At 63.8% G+C, this 21,028-nt stretch overlaps 3 protein-coding genes across 5 annotated transcripts; 1 reads left to right on the top strand and 2 right to left on the bottom strand.

Moving 5' to 3' along the window:
• Positions 1–41: 41 nt before the first annotated feature.
• CERS2 (ceramide synthase 2) lies at positions 42–6,782 on the bottom strand. 3 transcript variants are annotated; one of them, XM_083813411.1, is made up of 11 exons: positions 6,626–6,782; positions 4,332–4,505; positions 3,523–3,640; positions 3,293–3,411; positions 3,030–3,087; positions 2,895–2,945; positions 2,539–2,631; positions 2,191–2,319; positions 2,001–2,107; positions 1,738–1,891; positions 42–1,400 (listed from the first exon to the last, which is right to left on the bottom strand). In XM_083813411.1, exons 2-11 carry the CDS (start codon positions 4,502–4,504, stop codon positions 1,272–1,274), a joined length of 1,131 nt encoding a protein of 376 aa, XP_083669537.1. In that variant the 5' UTR covers position 4,505; positions 6,626–6,782; the 3' UTR covers positions 42–1,271. The 3 variants fall into 3 exon arrangements, with proteins under 3 accessions (XP_083669537.1, XP_083669536.1, XP_083669538.1); XM_083813410.1 differs by lacking the exon at positions 6,626–6,782 and adding an exon at positions 5,373–5,589; XM_083813412.1 differs by lacking the exon at positions 6,626–6,782 and adding an exon at positions 5,082–5,314.
• Positions 6,783–7,132: 350 nt separating this feature from the next.
• On the bottom strand, positions 7,133–15,938 carry MINDY1 (MINDY lysine 48 deubiquitinase 1). Its single transcript, XM_083813399.1, has 10 exons — positions 15,799–15,938; positions 10,105–11,680; positions 9,768–9,825; positions 9,315–9,379; positions 8,926–9,084; positions 8,496–8,598; positions 8,271–8,413; positions 7,948–8,127; positions 7,670–7,816; positions 7,133–7,500 (listed from the first exon to the last, which is right to left on the bottom strand). Exons 2-10 carry the CDS (start codon positions 10,597–10,599, stop codon positions 7,423–7,425), a joined length of 1,428 nt encoding a protein of 475 aa, XP_083669525.1. The 5' UTR covers positions 10,600–11,680; positions 15,799–15,938; the 3' UTR covers positions 7,133–7,422.
• Positions 15,939–16,042: 104 nt separating this feature from the next.
• On the top strand, positions 16,043–20,625 carry PRUNE1 (prune exopolyphosphatase 1). Its single transcript, XM_083813400.1, has 8 exons — positions 16,043–16,308; positions 18,361–18,465; positions 18,540–18,745; positions 18,956–19,134; positions 19,203–19,361; positions 19,485–19,579; positions 19,662–19,820; positions 19,994–20,625. Exons 1-8 carry the CDS (start codon positions 16,270–16,272, stop codon positions 20,312–20,314), a joined length of 1,263 nt encoding a protein of 420 aa, XP_083669526.1. The 5' UTR covers positions 16,043–16,269; the 3' UTR covers positions 20,315–20,625.
• Positions 20,626–21,028: the final 403 nt, after the last annotated feature.

Genomic DNA, 21,028 nt, shown 5'->3' with positions numbered 1-21,028 from the left:
GGACTGGGCTTGCCTTTCCAGCCACAGATGCTTCCCAGGCCTTTTTTTTTTTTTAAACCGATGTTTATTAGTTTTTAACTTTTAATATATTTAACTTTTTTTTCTTTTTTTCTTAAAAAAAAACAAAAATGTATTTTGGTCTGATGTTGGTTAATGGTCCTTTTCCCCCACCCCTCCGTGCTGGGAGGTCTTGCTGCATCCAGCACTGCGCCCAGCAGACACGTGGATGCGTGAGGCAGAGCCAGGACTGGCTCCTTCCATCTTCCAAATAAATAGAAACAAAAATCAATCACAAATTTGTCCTGTTACAGCTGGGGAAGGGACCGGGAGAGGCCACAGAGAGGGACAGACTCTGCAAGTGAAACCCATTTACAGAAGAGAAATGAGCGGATTAAAATCCTCTGCGAGACACTAGTAGTGACTAAATCCTACGGCTTCCTTCCCGAGCGCTCCATAGTGTTGTCTAACAATTCAGCCACTGAAATACCCAGGACTACTTCATCTGCTCCTTCCTCTGAGATCGCCGAGGGCGGCAGAGCAGGGTCTGTGCCCACTTCTCCACCAACCCCCCCCAGCTTGATCTCGATCCTCCCTTGCTTGGTGCCAGCAACAAAGCCAGGCACAGGCCAGGGAAGGGGCTTTTCCAAACTGTTCTCACGGGGTTGGCGCCAGGGCAAGAACCTCTCCCACAGAGCCCAAACCCATCCCTGAAGGCAGAGCTGGCCCAGCTGCACACCGGGAAGAGGCACAAACGCCAACTGCAGAACACGCTCCCCTCCAGCGAGGGGGATGGTCAGAAATCGGGGACTAACGCGGGGCAGGGCTCGGGCTCTGCACAGGGCTGGAGCTGGGCTCTCCAGCAACAGCCGCTCCGCAGGGCTGCAGGGAGGGGAAGGAGCCATCCCCAAGGGGTGCTGGCAGCTGGAGAGGGAGCTGTCTGCACTCTGCCTGCCCCGGGGCACCACGGCAGATTAAGGCAGCAGGTAAAAGGCAGAAAGGGAATCGAGGGTGAGTGTGACACGGAGAAGCAGCGACCGCTGCCACCCCCAGAGCTGCAGCCCCTCCGGAGGAGGCGACGGAGGGAGCTGGAGGCCGAGATGGGCTCTCCAGGGTCCCCGTTTGCTCTGCCGGACCAGGGAGGGGAGAGGATGAAGGGGACGGGGCCCCTGGTGCTACGTGAGGGTGGCATGATGGGATTTGACATCTCACGGGTTTGGCCTCCGGCAGGGCCCCCAGCCGCCCCTGCCTGTGCAGACACGGGGCGAGGGTGCTCAGTCATTTTTGCGGTGATTGTTGTTGAGGACCGGGTGGCCGTTGGACAGGGGCCCATTCTTCGCCACCTCCTCCTCCTCCTCCGAGTTGTCTGTCTCTTCGCGGTCACTCCTCTCATCTTCCACCACCTGTGGGGGGAGAGAAGTGGGCAGATCAGTCAGCAGCAGCAGGGCCAGGGCAACATTTTCCTGCCGTGCCTCAGTTTCCCCAATCCCAACCACTCCAGTTTTCTCTCCACCCCAATTATTCTCCAACAAGGACGTAACAGGACTTGGGAAGCCTTTCAGCTTCCCAGGTTGGGGTCCAAATCCAATAATGCAACCCCCAGCCTCCACATTTTACCCGGGGCAGACCCACGCCGTTCCCTTCGTCCCAAGCTGCACAAGACAGGCGCAGATCCAGCCCCCGCAGCAGCACCTCCCTGCAGGATGAGGGCTGCAGGCCACCCCCAGACCCCTGTCTTGCCTTTCCAGTTATGAACTTCTGGGCCATGCGGATGATGAGGTAGGCCCAGAAGATATGCAGCGACTGCAGCACCGCCATCATGAAGTTGAAGAAGTAGTAGCCGAAGAAGGCGGGGTAGAGATCCAGTGGATAAACCACTGTGCAGTGCATGATCCTGGCAGAAGAATTAGCTCTGTTACGGCAGGGACTGGCCTCCCACACCCTGTGGGTATTCCCATCCCATGCCTCAGTTTCCCCACACCTTCACCAGCAACAACGCTCACCAAAAGGGCAGGATAACCAGGCGGGTGACAATGAAGACAGCAGCGAAGACGATGAAGATGTTGTTGCACGTGTTCCTCCAGCCAGCATAGTTGAACATCTTGGCAGACTGAAGGGCACAGGGTGAGAGGCAGGGAGGGGACACAGGAGGTGGCCACGGCCATGCCTGCGGTGGTGGGGCTGGGGACGTACCTCCAGCAAGTAGTCGGAAGAGTCGTGCAGGGCCATGATGAGCGTTCCTGCGCGGATGTAGTTGGCAAACCAGGAGAAGCTGATGAGGATGATGGTGGCAACGTGGTGGATGATCTGCTCTTTGAAGTCCTGCGCCCAGGAAAGGGGGAGGGAGGACGGTTACACTGACCCAGCTCCAACCCCCAGCTCCCTGACATGCCTCTTGACTCCAAGACCCCCTCCAAGATCCTCCCAGACAGCTGGTCTGGTCTCCAATGTCCACTACAAACATGGAGAAAGCCCTGCCAAGACAACCCCACATCTGCCAGCCCCGCAAGTGGCCTGGCCCCAGAGAGCCCCGCAGCCCACCTTGCGCTTGACATCAGAAGCAATGCTGAAGAGCAGGGACCAGTAGAAGGAGAGCTCGATCATGTAGTACCAGTACTGGGAGGGCAGCATGCTCTGAAAGACAAGGGACAGGTTGCAGGGGATCTTCCCTGTATTCCAGGGGGTTCAATCTCCCCTCCACAGGCATCAGCCAACACACGTGGCTGCCAGAGGTGCTCTGTGCAATGCCAGGGGTTCACTCCCCCTCTGTGGGCATCAGGCAGACCCACACGGGTGCCAGAGACCATCCCACAACCCGGGCACCCTGATCCCTGCCTCTAATCAGCCAGGCAGCCCCTGAAGGCAGGAAGGGCTGTGGGATGGGGACAGGTGCTCACCTGGATGGGGTATCCTTTCCACACCTCCCGGAGATCATAGAACCAGGGCTTCTGTGGGAGGAGAGACAGAGAGAGAGGTGTTAGGTGGAGGCTGGGGGGCCAACGGGGCCAGGTGCAGGAGAGGCCAGTACTTACATCCACTATGACAGCCATGCCAGCAATGAAAGCAATAAGGTAAAACGTGAATCGCCAACTGGAAAAAGGAAGCAGATGGTCCTCAGACGGGCACCGGGGCGAGGGAGGGACAAGGATGGACCCACTGGCCCCATATCCCACCCTCCCAGGGCAGCTCCCGGCCAAGTGAGCCCCCACAGCCCCATGCACCCCAGGGACATGGCAGTCCCCGGTGGCCAGCCCAAAGGGTGATGGTGACTGCGGGGATGAGCGCGTGGTCTCACCTGGCCTCCCTGAACTTCTTGAGCAGGCTGGGCCGGTCCTGATTGCGGCGGCGCCGAAACCAGCGTTCCACCTGCCGCACTGTGCAGCCGCTCTTCTTGGAGAGCATTTCCACATCGGCCTAATGGCAGCAGAGATGTCAACATCACGCCACGATGCCCCTGCTCTGCCGCTTGCCTTCCCCCAGCCACAGAGCCCATTTCAGCGCCCCCCCACCCCCCCCCCACCTCACCTGCTTGGGGTGTTTGGTGGTGGCAGCATAGAACTTCTCCAGCACGGCATTGGGGGTGGCTTTTAACCTGATCTTCTCCTTGACGTTCAGCAGCCCAGCCAGTGGGGTGGCCACATAACTGAGGAAGGAGCAGGGGCACACAAGGTGTCCCCACTTCTGTGACACATGGCTGACGCAGCCCCATCAAAGCCACCCAGGGACCCACAGCTACTCCATGCCTCAGTTTCCCCATCCCACTGCTTCCTGGCCTTGCTGCAGGCAGCTTGTCCAGGGCAGGCTTTACCAGGGGGTATCCCCCAGCTCCCTCCCTCACCTCAGGGCTGGGGAACACCTTTGGACTAGGTGCTGCCCCCCTCCCAGGCGCAGCACAAAGAGGCACGGCTGTATCCGCCCCCTTCTCCTACCCTTCCAACAAAGCCCCGTCTGTTCCCAGCCTCAGCTTGCCATTGTTTGCCCAACAAATCGCTCCTTAAATGCTGGGGCCTGCAGCCGACTGCGCCGTGATAAGGGCAGCAGAGGATGCACAAAGCCACGCTTGTGCAGGGCCACCAGGGGCAGATCCTGGGCCCCAAATCTATGCTGGGGACTAGCGGCAGCCTGTGGACAGAGCTTCCAGCCTGCACGGTGCTGCTGCCAGCTCTCAGGACTCCCAGGTTCGTTCCCCACCAGGGCTGAGGACAGGGTGCCAGCTCCAGGTGTTTGCCCTGCTTCTCCCCCGGCTAAGGCACCGCAGCACAACCCCAGCTGCGTGCCCATCCCCAGGGGTACAGGTATGGCTAGGCCAGGGAACCCGGGGAGGGAGCACTCACGTCTCAAAGAGGTGCCGGACAATGAGGAAGAGGAAGGCCAAGGGGATGGTGATGTAGAGGTCAGAGGCTTTGGCGTACACTCGCCCATCGCGATCCTCCAGGTCGGCCCAGGTGAGATTTGCCGGGAGCCAGAGCCGTTCCCACCAGAAATAGCTGTACAAGGTCTGAAACATGCTGTGGGGAGAAAAAAGAAAAGGAAACGATGAAGACGGCACCTTCCCTGTGCCCCAGAAGCACATGGCCATGAAGGACGTCCCCTCCCACCAGCCACCGGGGCAGGAAGGGACAGCTTGGCCCTAGGGCTGGTCCCAGCCAGCTGGGTGCGGGGCTGGGGACAGCCGGGCTCAGAGCTGGGTGCACGGCAAGTCTGCACCTCGGCCCCACGCCGCAGAACCCATCCGGGTCCACAGGCAGCCCCAAAAGGATCAACCCCACGCCCAGAGCAGGAGCAGGGCCTATTCTGGGGAGCCCCCCTAGCACAGACACGGCTCAGGCAGCAAAACCGCTCTGTGGTTGGCACTGGGGGAAGTGCCGCGGGCCTGAAAGGAGAAGCAGCGCTCAGTGGTGCCCACAACAGGATCCCTGGTGCCTAAGGGCTGGACCCCAGCACCGCTGCCCTCTGCGCCTCCCCCGGGCAAGCGGAGCACGGCCCAGAGAAGCAGGGCCGAGGATGGGAACACATCCCGCGGGGCGCGGGCAGGGTGCGAACGGGGACACCCCTCTGCCTAGTGCAGCGGGAGCTGGCCCCACCTGGCCTTCACCTCGGCTTCCAGCAGCCACAAGCCCCCCGTGAAGCCGCCCGGGGCTGGGGTCCATGGGGCAGCGAGGGTCTCCCTGCACCCCAGGGTGGCCGGGCGCTCGGCTCCGGCAGAGGGACTTTGCTCCGTGCGCCGGAGAGGTCAGCGGGTGATCATTAACCGAGGCGGGCTCCTGCCTCCGAGCAGCGGGACGGATCCTGGCACAGGCTGCAGGGAGGAACCTCGCCCCCGGTCCCAACATCGATCCCCGGCCCGGCTCCTGCAGCGTCAGCGGGGAACGCACCAGGGGGACGCGCGCGGCCCCAGCACGGAGCGGCCTGGCCGAGGACGGACGATCCTCGCGCTGGCGGCGCCTCCCCCGGCCCGGCTCCGGCTCCGGCCCCGCGCTCGCCCCCCGCGCTCGGTCCCCGGCTGCCGGGAGGCGCGGGGGGGAAACGCGCGGCCCGGAGCGCTCAGCGCCGCGGGGCGGGAGCGGGCGGACGCCGGCGGCTCGGCGCCCCCCGGACGCGCGGGGTTAGGGAGGGATTTGCCCGGGGCACAACGGGCGCCTTCGTGCCTGGCGAAGCAAAGCCGCGGCCCCCCGACGGCGCCGGGACGCGGCCCCGGGGTTCTCCTTCCCCGCGCCGACGCCCGCCCGCCGGGCACGAGGCCGCGGCGCTCCCGTTCCCAGCCCCGGGGGCCCCGGTTCCGAGCGGGGCTTTCGGGGAGGGCCGAGCGGGCCCCCCCCGCCCCCCCCCCGGGGAAGAGGAAGCGCCGGGCCCGTTTCGCAAGCGGCGCTCGGCCGGGCGAGGCCGCCGATAAGGCCGGGCGGCAGCGGGCTGCACGTAACGGGCCGGGCAGCGCCCGCGGGGCCGGGGCTGGGGGCCGGGAACGCCGCGAACGCGGCCGGCGGGACCCCGCGGGCCGAGCGGGGCCGGTCCCGAGCCACGAGACCCCGGGGCGGGGGGGTCAGGGGAGGCCGCAGCGGTGCCCCGGGCACGGCCGGCCCCCGGCTGCCCCGGCTCGGAGGGCGCCGGAGCCCCGGGGGCCGGTGATCAACCCCGGGGGCCGCTCGGTCCCCCAGCTGGGGCTGGGAGCCCCGGTACCGGAGGGGGAACCGGGCCGCACCCCCCGTTTCGCCCGGGGCTCTCCCGCTGCTTTCCAGCCCCGGGGGGGTCCCGCGGCGCTGCTGGGCCCGGCGGGGCCCGGGGCTGGCCCCAGCCCGGTACCCGCCCGGGTCTCTGCCCCCGCCCGGCCCCGCCCCGGGGCTGCAAAAATGGCGAGATTCGGGCGGAAAGGAGGAACGCGAGGCCGGCCCGGCCCGGTCCCGGCCCGCCTGCCCGCCCCCGGCTTTGCCCCCCGGTCGCAGCCTCCCGCAGCGGGGCCGGGGCCGCTCCGGCGCCGCAGGGCCCGAGCTCGGCCCGGTGCAGGTCCCCGCCGCCGCGAGGCCGGGCCCGGGCCCGGTTCTCCCCCCGCGGAGCGCCGACGGCGGCCGCCCCGCGCCCGTCGCGGCGGGGCCCGGCTCCCCCCCGCCCCCCCCCCCCCGGCCCCACTCACGCCGCCGCCGCCCGGAGCCGCCGCCGCCGCCTCGCGCTGCCGCCGCCCCCCCGCGCGCCCCGCGCCAGGCAGCGGGCGGGAGTGACGTCACCGCCAACGCCGACGGACGGCCCGCAGGGGAGCGGAGCCCGCGGGGCGGGGCGGGGCCGGGCGCCAGGCGGGAGCAATCCAGCGCCGGGCGGCGGAGCGGGGGCGGGGCCTGGGCAGGGGGCGGGGCGTAGGGGCAGGGGGCGGGGCCGGGGGGCGGGGCCTGGCGGGCAGGGGGCGGGGCCGCGGAGCCCCCCCCCCCCCAGCATCCCCCCCCCGGGGGCCGCAGGAGCTCGGGGGGGACCCGCGGGCAGCGGTGCGGGTGCTCGTGGGCAGCCCCCGGGGGTCGCCCGCCCCGCCCCGCCCCTCCCTCCCTGCACCCCCCGCCCCTACCGGAGGGGGCGCTCCCGGTGCCCCGCTGCCGGCCCCCCGCACCCCCCACCCCCCCCGCGCGCGGGACCCCCGGCAGCACCCCGCAGGCGCCCTGCGAAAAGTCCTTTATTGGCCGAGGTTAAGGCAGCGACTGGGAAGGGGGCGGCCGACCCCCTCTGCGAGTCCCCCCCCTCCTGAAGGTGCAGGGGGGCACCCGGGGGTTCATCACCCCCACGTTAAGGCCACTGGAAATATTGGGGGGGGCTGGGCCGCGGGAGAGGAGGGGCAGCCCTCGTCCCCTGCCCCCCTCCAGCTGTCCCCAGGGACACCGGCACCGTCCCCGCAGACAGGGGGGCTCCGCCTGGTGCTCCCCCAGGAGGGGGGGGTCCCGCTGGGCACTACAGGAGGGTGCAGTCCGAGTCCTTCTGCCGCTGTCTCCGCTCCACGGCTGGCCGGCCCCCCGGCTGCGCTCGGCCCTGCGGACAGACGGCAGGGCTGGGGCACAGGAGGCCACCCCGGGGTGCCACCCAGGTGCCCCCGCAGCCCCGCAGGCTGGGGATGCAGGCGAGACACAGCCCCTGCCCTCCGCCTCACCTTCCCTCTAGGGTGGGGAAGGCGAGGTGTGAGGAAGGGGGACCCCAATACCTGTGCGGGGGCCGGGGCTGGCCGCAGCTGCTGCTGCTGCTGCTGCTGGTACTCCTCCTGCTGCAGCTGGCGGGCCAGCTCCAGGTCACTGAGCGTGGAGGGGCCCTGTCCCTGCTGCTGCTGCAGGGACAGAGCAATCATGTAGTCCTGGGGAAAGGCAGGAAGAGGGGTTCAGTCTAGCTCAGGTGCCACAAATCCCCGTGGCAGGGGGTCCGCAGCATTCCCCGGAGCTGGGAAGGAACTCCAGTCCCCTACCGCCACCGCAGGCTATCCCCTACCTGGTCCACCTGCCTCTGCTCTGGGGGTGCCCCAGCAGCCGCCTCCTTGCCCAGGGCATGGCTGAGGTGGAAGTCGGTGTCACAGAAGCAGCTGTCACCATCCACGTTGTGCAGGCTCTCCCACACCACCCTCTCCTCCTGCAGGAAGCCCTGATCCGTCACCAGCAGGTAGAGGTGGCCCTGGGGAGAGGGGACAGGGATAGTCAGGCTTGCCACCAAAAGGGCAAGCACCCGAGCTCAGAGTCCCCCAGGTCCTGCCAGAAGCCACACAGGTGCTGCTGCAGTGGAGCAGGGCAGGGAGCAGAGCCAGGGCACAGCCACACCTTGTGCTTTATCATGGTGCTGAAGTGGTTGTTGCGGAAGAAGACGCTCAGCTCCTCCTCCTTCACAGCAGCCGTGAGCTCACACAGCCCGTGGTACGTCAGCTGGGAGGCCGTGGACTCCAGGAACTGCTCCGCAATCAGCCCTGGGGTGACAGCGATGTCAGAGCAGAGCCGAGGCACCCCAGGGTGCCCACGGCAGGCCGAGGGCTGCCCCAGGGCCCTTACCTTCGGTCACCAGGTTGGAGTCGCCAGAGTGTTTGCAGGTGATGATCTTCTCCACCAGCTGGTTGTAGCTGAGCTTGCCCACGGCCTGCACCACGTCGGGGCTCTGCAGGACAGGGCAGTGAGCCCAGGCTGCCGGGCACCTGGCCTCTCCCGCGACACCCACAGGAGCACAGGAGAGGGCAAGGGTAGGAGGATTTAAGCCGGGGAGGTGGCCACCATCTGCATGGGGAGGGAGGTGAGCGTCCTGCCCCTGCTCAGGGAGCACAGCCCCTGCTGCGGCTTCCCTTGGGGACACCAGAGCAGCCAAACCTGCATCATCGTCCCCCGGGGAGAGCAGAGCAGCACCACAGCCAGCCCTGGGCAAGTCTTCTCAGGCACACACAAGCCACACGCCCACCCAGCCAGGCGCCAGGACAGCCCACAGCCTCACCTGCGGGTCCACCAGCCAGCCATGGTAGAGCGGGACATTGAGGAGGTCGAAGACTATGCACTCAGGTGTGTACTCAAAGTCAGAGACACCTGTGAACCGCACGTTCACGTCCAGGCCCGTCGAGAGCTTGGGGAGGACCATCATGGTGTCGTTGACGTTCTGCAGGGGGAAACCACAGGTCCCGCTCAGGACACAGGCCGGGCACCCCGCGTCCTGCCACCCAGTCCCTCACCCCCCGACAGGCATGTCAAGGCAGATAAAATCACAAGAGAAATCACAGTTCCGTTTTGTCAGCGGGGTGACACGTGGCACTCTACCACCCTTGCGTCCCTCGAGACCCAGCACAAAAACAAAATGGATCCGTTCCCCCATCCAACCTCGCTCCTCACCTGCTGGAAGTTCAGCTGCAGCCCTTCTGACTGCTCTTGGGGTCTGATGGATAGGATGCAGTCCCCTTCGAAAGAACAAAGGTGGCTGGTCAGTCTGGGGCGCTGAGCTCTCCTCCCTGAGGTGGGGGGGCCGAGCACGCAGCCCAGCAGCGCACAGAGCCAGCAGAGCTTGGATCCGCACTGGTATTCCCTTGCCCCTTGGTTCCTGCCCTCCCAACCCAACAGAGGCCTGGCGCACAGCTCCTCCTCCTCCACACACCGAGGGAACATCCCTTTGAGGGCTACGCATGGGGAGTGTGATCAGGGGAGAAGGGCAGAGGTATCAGTGGGTGGCAACGTCAGAGACGGACCCAGAGGTGGGGCAGCGGATGGGAAATGCCAGCCTTTGCCAGTCCCAGGAGCCCGCAGGGCCAGCAGGGCAGCCACCGCTCCCCCCAGTTGCTCTCTGCTCACCCAAATGTGCCATCAGCTCATCTGACGTGACCACCTCCTTCTGCAGGGGCAGCTTCACCTGCAAGCAAAAGAGGACAGTGACGCCTTCCCCTGCCCCTTCCCTGTGAGAGCCAGGGCTGCCAACCCCTGCCCCAAACCCCCAGCTCAGCAGCACAAATCAAACCAGAAGAGGCAGGAAGGGTAAGACGCTTCGACCCTCCTTTGCTTTCTCACCGTATTATTTTGAAGCCTGCAGCTGGCTCCCCACGCGACCCCTGAACACTCCTCCTAGCACCGCAGGCAGGAAAGGCACCCGGCGTCCCGAACCTGCAGACCCCGTGCCCGCCACCCTGCTTACCTTCCACTGCAAGAAGAGGATGTTCATGATGGCCAGGAGCGGGCAGGGCCCGTTCTCGCTCTGGGTGATGATGGGCGTCCGCTCACCCTTCCACGTGATCCACTTCACGCAGTAGAAATCCGGCTCGGGCTCCCGCTCCCGGGCAGGAGGGCGGGTGCTGGGGGGCTCACCCGCTGGCCGCGAGGCTCCCCCCGGGGACGCATCACTCTCCCCTGGGGCAGGCAGCCCCTCCTGGGAGTCCCGGACTTTGCTGTCCTCGCTCTCCTGCTGCTCTTCGGGGCCCTTCTCGTTGCTGGGGCCAAGCACATCCTCCTCGCCCGGCTGCAGCGCCTGGCCTCGCCTGCCAGCCTCCTGGCTGACAGCTGGGATGTCCTCCCCTCCGCCAGCCTCCCCCGCATCATGAGGGAGCTGGCAGAGCTCGGAGCTGGTCCCCCGGCACTGGGTACCGTCCCCCGTAGCGAGGAGTATTTCCCCCTGCTCCGGCTGCAGCTCCATCCCACCAGCTCAGAGCATCCGGCGGCGACGGGCAGAGGCGCGCGGGCCTGGTGCCACCTCCCACGGTGGCAGGCTTGGCCGTGGAGCTCCCACCAGTGCCAAGGATCCCACGAGGAGGCAGGGGAAAGCTCCTGACCACGGCACCCAGTTCTGTCCAGTAATGGCTGCGGTCCAAACCTCTGCTTCCTTAGGATGCAAAGCTCAGTTACTCCAAGAAAAATGTGTGTAATGAGCCCAAGTCATTCACCAGGCGTGCAGAGCTTAGATTGCTCTCTGTCACTTCACATTCACTTAAATAATCAAAAATAATGCTCATCTAAAAAGTCTCTGATAGACTCTGCACAGCAGATTAAAAAAGTCCAATTTCTTAGAGGCCGAGTCCTTCTCCTCGAGGCTGTTTATTCTTCAGGGAGCCTCCCAGCTGTTTCGTCAAGTCTGTAGCAGGCACTTTGATGTTCTTGTGCAAGTTTTGGTGCTGTTGGTTTTCTAAATGACTTTAGAAACGCTGCGGCAGCGCTTGGTCTGTCACTTATTGATCGGTGTGGAGGCAGACAGAGACAGGGCTGCCACTCCCTCCAGCTTCAAGTTCAATTATTCACCACCGATGAAATGCAATATTCTCCCTGCTCTGCATGCATGTGTACACGCACGCTCTGGGTGATTATACCTCTAACTTGCACTTAAAAAAATTAATGAACACATATGTATTTTATCTGCCTCCTGTTAGCAACTAAAGAGGGGAAAAAAACCTGTTACAAACTAAGCTGTGTACTGAAACGCTTAACTCACATGCTTGCACCAGAGTCAGTTTGCTGAAATCCCAGCCCAGACCTGTGGAACAAAGACAGTCCCAGATAGATTTGAAAACGCGTCTTTCAAGGTCCTGTCAACTTGTTTATCCAGTCCTCTCCCTGCTGGTCTCTGAGGATCGCCGCAGCCCCGAATGCTTTCCCCCGCACACGCTTCTCTCCTGCCCAGAGGTTACACAAACAGAACAAGGCTGCTCCGTCCTGGCTCCGGCTTGGTCGGGGTTTTTCCACCTGCTGCTCTGCCTGTGCCCGGTTTCCTCCCACGGCCTCTCCTGCGCAGGGACCAAAAAGGAAACAAGTTGGAAGAACCAGTGCATTATCCGGCTGCCAGTAATTCAGCTCTGCTCGGCCTCTGGAAAGCCTTGCGCCCGAGAGCGTGCATTTTTTGCAGGTGGATGCCCCAGCAGCCCCCCTCCTCCCCCATTTCTGCGATGTCTCTCCCCAGCCTTGTCTTGCAGTACCCTCGCCCCTCCCCACAGCGCCAGGGCCGCTCCAGCTGAAGCACACACCTCAGCTGAGTCACCAGATCTCATTAGTCCTTAATCTTTATCCTTCTCCCTCCTTCTGCCAAACACGCGGCCCTCGCAGCTCTCACCTAAGCTCACGGCTGCAACGAAGTCCGATGGGCACGGCAGAGGGACGGGCACTTCTGCAAGCACCTCTGTTCCCACGGGGAGCCGGGTGCTCGGCCCTGCCGTGGGCTGGGGCAGGACGCACAACGGGGCTGTCCCCGGACTCTCCAAGAGGGACACGGGGAACGAATGTGAAGCAAATGAACAGGCAGGCGTAGCCCGACCCACATTGCAAAGGCGCAGGCTGCGCTTGAGCAGTTTTGCCGATGCTGCTCTGCCAAGCGTGGAAAAAGCGAAGTAATCGCAAATACAAAAGGCTAAGTCTCCCCGCGGCGACCTGCGCCACCGCGAGCTCCCAGGGGGACGCAGCGAGAACAGCAGAAGGAAGCAGCAGCAGCGCTGCTCCGCCGCACGGGGCTTCGCCACCACCTCTCACAGCCTTGCCACCGGGCCCCGCACAACCAGTGGGGCCGGCGACCACCACGCAGGCACCCCGCACCCCGCACCATGTTTGTGCGCATCTGTGCTACGGAGCGGAGCCTCCTCCTGGCTCCAGGGCGTCTGGAGAGGAAACTTCCAGGGAAACAAGTGGGAGGGCGAGTTTCAGCAAGCGCTGCAGTGCTTCAGCACTGGCTCTGCGCCTCTCCCACCCACCGTCATGGGACATCGGGAATTCAGAAGTAAAAAGCATCCAAAGACGAGGCAAAATCCCCCCAAAAGCACTGACAAACTCAAAGGCTTGGGTGCAAGCTCCTGACAATCAGAAACTCAGGTTCCAGCCACAAAAGAGCTTCTCTGAGCAAACCCTTTCTCTCAAACCTTTTTCTAGGGCTTTGCTCGCAGCCGCTTTTGTAGCTACCTCCCTGTGCTGTCACAGTGCGTGCTGGAAAACGCTAGGCTAAATTCACTTCCAAAACGGGGTGAGCAGACAGCAGGACGCTAGAGCCCATGGGCTCTTTCCCTAACGTGGCTCTGAGTCATCTTCCAACATAAATGAGTCCTTGGCTAACCCTCCCTGCACCACGTGCATCTCTGCCGCCAGCCTTTCCCCCTCCCAAAATCGGCCCGGATGCTGCACAAGCTTGCTGCTTTGCTTCATCGCGTGCAGAGCAGTCCCCACGAAGCCACCGTCCCTGCGAGCCCATCGTTCGCTTCAGCGAGCCCTAGAGCCAGAGTGAGAACTGGCGTGCCGAGCTCTCCAGCCTGTGGTTCCCCTGGGTTCGGAGGCCAACGGCAGCTTTGAATAAAACAAGCTACAATCCTGTAAACTGTCGGCTCTGCAGGGAGAGGGTGGCTTCGTTGTGTTTGTACCAAAGCCGTGTGATTAGATCCTGCCCTTCCCGGGTGTTATGGCAATAAACACATCCCAGCCCGGGCAGGTTTTCAACAAGCCCATCCGCTCGCCACCCCGAGCAGCTCTTGCTGCTGGAGCACGCGCGGCGGCGGGGCTGGGAAGCCAGCCCCTCGCCAGACCCCGCACCTGGCCTGTGACTCGGCCCTCGCCCCTTTGCCCCAGCTACTGCCTCCCCCCGCTCTGAAGTACCGAGAACAATCGACCCTCTGGCCTCTGCGTCCCAAACGCCCCAGGAAAAAAAAAGTAGTCAAGCCCCGGGTGGCTTTGTTACCACGGCCTTGCTGTTCTTTTTGTGAGGCCAGAAGCAATAAAAACGGGTTTTTAGCTGCCTCCAGCCCGGCACTCCACATGGTCGCTCTTTGCTTGAAGCACCCCCAAGCTCCCAGGAACAAGGGATCTTCAGGTTAACTGCCAAGAGCATGCTATGAGTCTGATCCCAGACTAATCAAAGCTGCAAGGCGCTGAGGAAAAAATCCACCAGGGCTGTCTCCAGCCCCAAGGAAGGATTCGTCTTCTCTGAGACATTCCCTTCTCCGTCTGTTTATGGGCCGGACCTAACCTCTCCAAGCAAGCAGGGAGGATTAGTGCAGGTAGGTCAGGGCTGTATCTAGGGATTATATGCTACCAGTCCAGCTAAAACATTTCATGGCGTCCTCCCCTGAAAAAAAAAGAAGCTGCCGTGTAGTGCTGGAAGCAAGCAGTAAAAAGGCTCCTGCATCCAAAGAGCCAGGCATTCTCACTGCAAGAACTGAAGTCACACAGTCCCAAGGGATTTCATTCAGTAAAGAAAATCCAAAAGGAAGGGGAATGGCTTCACCCTGCCAAAAAACAATCACAAAAGTCAGCACCGTGAAGGTACAGTTCTGACCAGCCCTTCGCAGCCCTTCCCACCACCGGGATGGAAACTGCAAGCCCAGCCGCCGAGCTATGGCTGTCCCTGACTTACGCAAAAATGATTCACAGGTAGGAAGCAGAAAAACAGCCCTGTAAATGTGCTCATCTCCGGCTAGAGCCGCAGCACAAAAACAAAGAGGAATTCAGGCCCAGAGCCAAGAAAGCACTTAAACACACGCTTAGCCCTCAACAGCTGACTGGTCTTGATCAAGGAAGAGCATGGTGCCCAAACTGAAGCACATGCTTAAGTGCTTTGCTGGAGAGAGGCCACGGAAACAGCCCGGCAGGTGCTGGTCCACACCGTCCCGCGCACACACGCCACTGAGGCTTCTTGTAGCACACGGCGGGGAGACAGGAGGTGAAATAAGAACAAACACATGCTCCTGGTGTGGCTGCAAAGGATCGCGCTCAGAAGCACACTGCCCAGCCCCCTTGGTGACCCACAGGGCCAGCCACAGTTGTCACAGCCCCACGGGAAGCCTGGGGCAGCGTCCTACCAGGCACGACGCGCCAGCAGGCAGAAAAACAGGCTCCAAAGCCCTGGGGCACACTGAATCACCCCAGCCGCCCTGCATGGCGGGGACCCTGCGGCAGGTGAGGTGAGGGGCTCTGGAGAGCCGGGGATGCCACCAGTCACCCGCTCCCGGGGACAGGCGGCCCAACAGCAGCTTGAGCTCCTCCTTTTATTGCTTCTTTTCCAAAGCACCTCTGATACCTCCGCAGGAGGAGGGCTGTCGTGTCACCTGTTCGCCAGGAGAAAACCCCAGACCAAACCCACTGGTCAGACCAGCTTTCTGTCACAAAATCCCTTGGGGTTTCCCGCACCGCCGGTGTCCAGAACTCGCCAGTCACTCCCCGGCTCCGCCAGTGCGGGGCTCGCAGCCCTGGGGACGGCCAGCAGGCCAGCCCCGCTCCGCTCCGTGCAGCCGGAGCCAGCGTCTTCTCCCCGTACAGCACCCCCGGGCTGGAAGGCACGGCCTGCGAGGAGCTGATGGGGACACCGCGTTCATCAGGCTCAGAAAAAAGGAGGTTGAGGGGCGACCTTGTTGCTCTCTACGCTTTCTTGAAAAAGAGCGGATGTGGAGAGGGAGGTGCTCACCTCTTCTCCCCAGCACCCTGTGTCAGGATGCTTGGGAACAGAACTAGACAGAAAGGCTCAGACTGGGCCATAGGAAGAGGACATCTGTACCGAGACGGTGGCTAGATGCTGGAACAGGCTTCCTGGGGAGGCCGCTGACGCCTCCGTGTTTAGCAGGCAGTCGGTTAACGTGCTTAATGGCTTATTTCATCGTTGGGTTCGTCCTGAAGTACTCAGCAGCTGAACTCAGCGATCCTTGTAGCCCACTTCCAAATGGAACTATTCCATTAATTAATTTCACATCACTAATGATCACATTCTACTAATACTCTATGACATCCTTTTAATCCCCGGCACTGACGGGCTTATCAAGATCGCACCCCAAGGCGCAGGCAGCACCCCGCACGCTCCCGCAGCCCCTCCCGGCACCCCCCGGCCCCGCATCCCAGCCTGGCGGGGCCGCCGTCCCCCCAGCCGCAGCCCCTCCCTCACCGCTTTCGCGCCGGTTTCGCGCCGGTTTCCCCCTTCTCGGCGGCGGAGCGGCGCGGCCTGCACGGTGCCGGGGCGCCTCCGGCCGGGCGGCTGCCGGGAGGGCGGGCCGAGGGCGGAGGAGGAAGGAGGGCGGGGGGGGAGGGAGCGGCAGAGAAACAACCGCGGCGCGGGGCCGGGCCTCCGGCCGCCGGGGAGGGGAAGGCGGCCCCGGGCCCGCAAGCAGAGCCGGGACCGGGACCGGGCCTCGGCCTCGGGCCTAGGCCTAAGGCGGGCCCGGGGGCGCCCCCCCACCGCCGCGTCCCCCCGGCGGGGCCGCCCCGCCTGTCCCGGCAGCCCGCGCGGAGCGGCCGCCCCGCCCTCGGGGCCGTACCGGGCCGTACGGGGCCGTACGGGGCCGTACCGGGCCGTACGGGGCCGTACCGGGCCGTGGCGCGGGGGGGGCGCCGGGTGCTCGCGGCCGCCGCCGCTGCCATGGAGCGGTTCGTGGAGGGGCGGCGGGCGGCCCTGCAGGTAGGGGGCGCGCGGGGACGGGGCGGGCGCGGGGCAGCAGCGGGGACGTGGGGGCTGGGAGGGACGCGGCGGGGCGAGGGGACGGGGGGACACGGGAGGGCCGGGGCGGGCACGAGGGGTGCGCGGGGACGGGGGGACGCCCGGGGACCGCGTGCGGGGGGGCTGCAGCCCGCCGTTGCCTTGCCGGGGGAACCGCCTCGTCCGCACGCCCCCGGCCCGGCCACGGCCCCAGCCCCGCCGTGCCCCACGTGCCTGCACCCACGCTCCTGCACCGACCCACGGCCCCGTCCTCACCGCCGCGGCAAGCGGGCGCAGGGGTGGCGGGAGGGGCCCCAGCCCAGGGTCCTCTCCTTCACCCAAGCTCAGCGGCAGAACCTGGAGGGTATCTCAGGCAAGGGCGATGCACGGAGCGGAGTTAGAGGCAAAGAACAGAGCAGAATAGAATAGAACTATTAAGGCTGGAAAAGCCCTCCAAGCTCATCTGGTCCAACCGTCCCCCTACCACCAATGTCACCCACTAAGCCGTGTCCCTAAGCACCACGTCCAGCCTTTCCTTGAACACCCCCAAGGAGGGTGACTCCCCCACCTCCCTGGGCAACCCGTCCCAACGCCCGACTGCACTTTCTGAGCAGAAATGTCTCCTCATTTCCAACCTGAACCTCCCCTGGCGCAACTTGAGGCCGTTCCCTCTAGTCCTGTTGATAGTTATCCGCAAGAGGAGGCCAACCCCCAGCTCCCCACACCTTCCTTTCAGGGAGTTGTAGAGAGCAATGAGGTCTCCCCTGAGCCTCCTCTTCCCCAGACCAAACCCCCCCAGGTCCCTCAGCCGCTCCTCACAGGACTTGTGTCCCAGGCCCTTCCCCAGCTCCGTAGCCCTTCTCTGGACACGCTCCAGGCCCTCGATGTCCTTCTTGTAGTGAGGGGCCCAAAGCTGAACCCAGCACTCGAGGGGCGGCCTCACCGGAGCTGAGCACAGGGAGACAATCACAGCCCCGGCCGTGCTGGCCGCACTGCTCCTGACACAACCAGGGTGCCGTTGGCCTCCTTGGCCACCTGGGCACACTGCGGGCTCGTGTTCAGGCAAGCATCGACCAGCACCCCCAGATCCTTTTCCTCTGTGCAGCTTTCAAGCCACTCTGCCCTAGGCTTGTAGCACTGCTGCATGGGGTCGTTGTGGCCAAAGTGCAGGACCCGGCACTTGGCCTTGTTGAACCTCATCCTGTTGGCCTCTGCCCCTCGACCCATCCTGTCCAGGTACCCACGCAGGGCCTTCCTACCCTCCGGCAGGTCGACACTTCCCCCCAGCTTGGTGTCATCTGCAAACGTACTGAGGGTGCCAAGCTTGGCTCACAGCTGTTAACTTCCTCAGCTTCTGTGGAATAAATGAGCAAATCTGGGTTATATCATGAATAAATGTCACCAGAGAAGGGTCTGTAGGCAGGTCGTCTCCCTAGGGTGTTTCATGCCGTGCTGAGTGCCAGGGAGCGGGGACAGAGGATCCGGGGGGTGACAACAGTGTCCCTGCCGCTGCCCCGGGTAAAAAGAGGTGAAAGGGGGTGTTTTGGGGGTCAGATAGCCTCCTAAAATTCCTGCCTCTGCTCACTCAGTGAATGGAGTTGGCAGCCAGGGCTGAAAGTCCAGTCTGCCTTTCACCTTAACTTTGGTCTGGGGTTAAAATAATAAAGGTGAAGCCTCGGAATCTGAGCTAAGGTGCTGGGCCCTGCGTCTCCCCGTGTGAACCAAGCAGCTGTGGCATCCCCCTGCAGGGAGGGACCCTGTGACGTGGTTGGGTTTCTTTTCTAATTTTGCGCGTGTGCCCTGGTAACATGACACTTCCAGGCCATAAACCGCCCCTGACCAAGCCTCTTGCCTGCCGCAGTCTGCTGGAAGCCAGCTGCTCCCAGCTGTAGCTGTGAGGCGTTGGCTGTTGGGTGAGGCAGCAAACAGCCCTGGTGCTGAAGGTGTGCATCGAGTCAATGTCCTTCAGGAGCTTTTGGGGATATCAGAGGGGACACGTGGCCCCGGCAGGGCTGATGTCTCTCACCCTGGCAGGAAAACATCCAGTGCCAGCAAGAGGTGCACGTGGTGATGGGCAATGAGGCCTGCGACCTGGACTCAGCCGTGTCTGCCCTGGCCCTGGCGTATTTCCTGGCAAAGGTGAGAGTGCCTGCACGCTGCTGGGTGGCCGGGGGGCTCGAGGGATGCCTCACTGGGTGCTGAACCCCTTGCAGACCTCCTCACCGCCCAAAGCCGCCTTCATCCCCGTGCTGAACATCCCGCGCTCGGACTTCGCCCTCCGCACAGAGACAACGTTCCTGCTGCGGGAGCAGGGCATCGCGGAAACCTCCCTCATCTTCCGTGATGAGATTGACCTGGCCAGGCTGCACCGGGCTGGGCTGCTGTCCCTGACGCTGGTTGACCACCACGTCCTGCCCAGGTGAGCACCGGGCTGGGATGCGGACACAACCCACCGCCTCGTTACTCCCATGCGTGAAGGGCTCGATTTTTGGCTCAGGGTGGGTAAAACCTTTCCCCTTCCCTTCTGGGGTATTTTTATGGCAGGAGGAGAGGGGCAGGGGGGCTCTGCTGACAGTGGTATTTGGCAGGTGCATGCCAGAGCTCTCACCATCCCCATCTCACCCACCAGCGCTGACGCAGCCCTGGAGGAGGCCGTAGTGGATGTGCTGGACCACCGGCCACTGGAGCGAGTGCCCAGCTGCCAGTTCACAGTGGAGCTGGTGGGCTCCTGCGCCACACTGGTGACAGAACGGATTGCCCAGGGCCCCCCAGGCGTGCTGGACCGGACCACAGCCGCGCTGCTGCATGGTGAGGCCAGGCCCTGTCACCCGGCACGGGGCTCTGCTCCCCTGCGCTGATGGTCTCCGTCCCCCCAGGCACCATCCTGCTGGACTCTGTGAACCTGAGCCCTGCGGCTGGCAAGGTGACACCCCGGGACGTGGCGTGCATCTCCCTGCTCGAGTCAAGGTTCCCCGAGCTGCCAGCCCACAATGCCATCTATGAAGCCCTGCAAGCGGCCAAGTTTGATGTTTCAGGTCTGTACACGTGTGTCTGGGGGCTCCCCAGTGCTCAGTGGCGGCATGTCTGGGGATAAACAGTTCCCCTGGGGCACCGGGACACATCCAGAGGGCTCATGCTCAGCCCCTCTCACCTCCCAGAGCTGACAACAGAGCAGATGCTGCGGAAGGACCTCAAAACCCTCTCCAATGATGAACTGGTCCTCGCCGTCAGCGGTATCTACATAAACCTAGAGGTGAGGCTCAGTGAGGGGAAACTGAGGCACGGGGCGGTTCAGCAGGCACAGTGGGGCAACACCAGCATCTGTCTTCCTCCAGACCTTCCTGCACCGCCCTAACTTGCTGCAGGACCTGGAAGCTTTCTGCCAGGCTCGGGGCTATGCCGGGCTGGTGGCCATGACGGTCTCCTTTAACGAGCGCTACGAGCCCACACGGCAGCTGGCAGTGTACAGCCAGCGTGAGGCCCTGCGGAGCACGGTGAGCAGAGCGGGGACCCCCAAACCCACCCTCCCCTAGCAGAAGGCTCTGGTGGGAGAGTATGCATGGAGCCGAGTGTCTTCCGCACACATTTACCCCAGCGGCCCCTGATTGAGGGGAACGGGAGATGAGAGGTGCCCGGCATGCCCCAGACACCGTGCTCTGCCTTCCAGGTTTGCCAGGTGCTGGAGGAGGCCACGGCGCCGTCCCTGCATCTCCAGCCCCTGCCCAGCCCCTGGTCCTGTGTCAGCGCCTACGCCCAGGGCAACGCGCTGGCTTCACGCAAGAAAGTGCTGCCCGTCCTCCGGGCTGCGCTTGGAGGGCTGGGGGCCACGGTGGGGCTGGAGGAGGACACGGCCCCGCCGCCCACCCCCATGAACAGCCTGGTGGACGAGAGCCCACTGGCACAAGCCGTGCCCCCTCTCTGCCCCCAGGCTGTGCTGGAGCGGGTCAGCCGCATGGCTGCCGAGCAGCCCCCTGACCCCGACAAGTGAGGGGTCCCCGGCACCCGCTGTGCCCGCTCGGGGTGCTACCACGGACGCTGCGCCCCCAGCACTGGCGAGCTGCAGCCTCCTCCAGCTGAGCGCTGCTCGCTGCCGCAGCCCCCTCCCTGATGCCATTTGCCCCCGCTGCGCTGGAGTCAGTGCCGTGGGGCCGAGGAGTGGGACGGCATACGGTTAACAAAGTTACTGGGGTTTTAATAGTTCTCCTCCTCCTGGCCCTTTCTGGGGCTGGATTGCTGGGTGTGGACACAGCCGGCTCAGGACTGTTATCCACAATCTGAGGATTAAATTTCCCTCTTTCCGCCGCTGGCTCTTGGCTCTTCTTCAGGGGGATCCAAGGGCCCCCGTACCCAGCGCAGGCCTCCTGGAGGCAGAGCCCCTGTTCTTGGGCTGAGCTGGGTTGGGGGAATTCTGAGGAACGTTTCGTCCCCAAAAGCCACCCCGTGTGTTGGGGACTCGGTGCAGCTGAGCCTCTGCATCCAGCCTGGTGGGAGGGAACCTGTCGTGCCTAGGGGTTCTGCCGGCTGCAAATGCAGCTGAACCGGTCGGGGTGAGCCGCCACCACTGGAGCCATCCCGCTGGGGCCGCCGCTGCTGCCAAGGGCACGCGGGTGTTCACGGGGTCCCCAGGGTCTGCCACAAGGGTTCCAGGCCTCTTGGCAGGCAGCAGTGATAAGGGTGGCAACGGCTGGGATACCCTGGACCT

This window comes from Anser anser (genome assembly GCF_964211835.1).
Source record: "Anser anser genome assembly, chromosome: 28".
NCBI classification, from domain to species: Eukaryota; Metazoa; Chordata; class Aves; order Anseriformes; family Anatidae; genus Anser; species Anser anser.
Note: the sequence above shows the minus strand (reverse complement) of the source record. Positions and strands in the feature narration are given on the sequence as shown.

Coding starts and splice junctions, on each gene's coding strand:
- CERS2 (XM_083813411.1), bottom strand. CDS start 4,504: ATGTTTCAGACCTTGTACAGCTATTTCTGGTGGGAACGGCTCTGGCTC. Junction 2,946..3,029: donor GCATGGCTGTCATAGTGGAT/GTAAGTACTGGC, acceptor CTCCTCCCACAG/AAGCCCTGGTTCTATGATCT. Junction 1,892..2,000: donor CTGGTTATCCTGCCCTTTTG/GTGAGCGTTGTT, acceptor TTCTTCTGCCAG/GATCATGCACTGCACAGTGG.
- MINDY1 (XM_083813399.1), bottom strand. CDS start 10,599: ATGGAGCTGCAGCCGGAGCAGGGGGAAATACTCCTCGCTACGGGGGAC. Junction 8,599..8,925: donor GCTGGCTGGTGGACCCGCAG/GTGAGGCTGTGG, acceptor CCTGTCCTGCAG/AGCCCCGACGTGGTGCAGGC. Junction 7,817..7,947: donor AGCAGAGGCAGGTGGACCAG/GTAGGGGATAGC, acceptor GCCTTTCCCCAG/GACTACATGATTGCTCTGTC.
- PRUNE1 (XM_083813400.1), top strand. CDS start 16,270: ATGGAGCGGTTCGTGGAGGGGCGGCGGGCGGCCCTGCAG. Junction 16,309..18,360: donor GGCGGCGGGCGGCCCTGCAG/GTAGGGGGCGCG, acceptor TCACCCTGGCAG/GAAAACATCCAGTGCCAGCA. Junction 19,580..19,661: donor GTATCTACATAAACCTAGAG/GTGAGGCTCAGT, acceptor GTCTTCCTCCAG/ACCTTCCTGCACCGCCCTAA.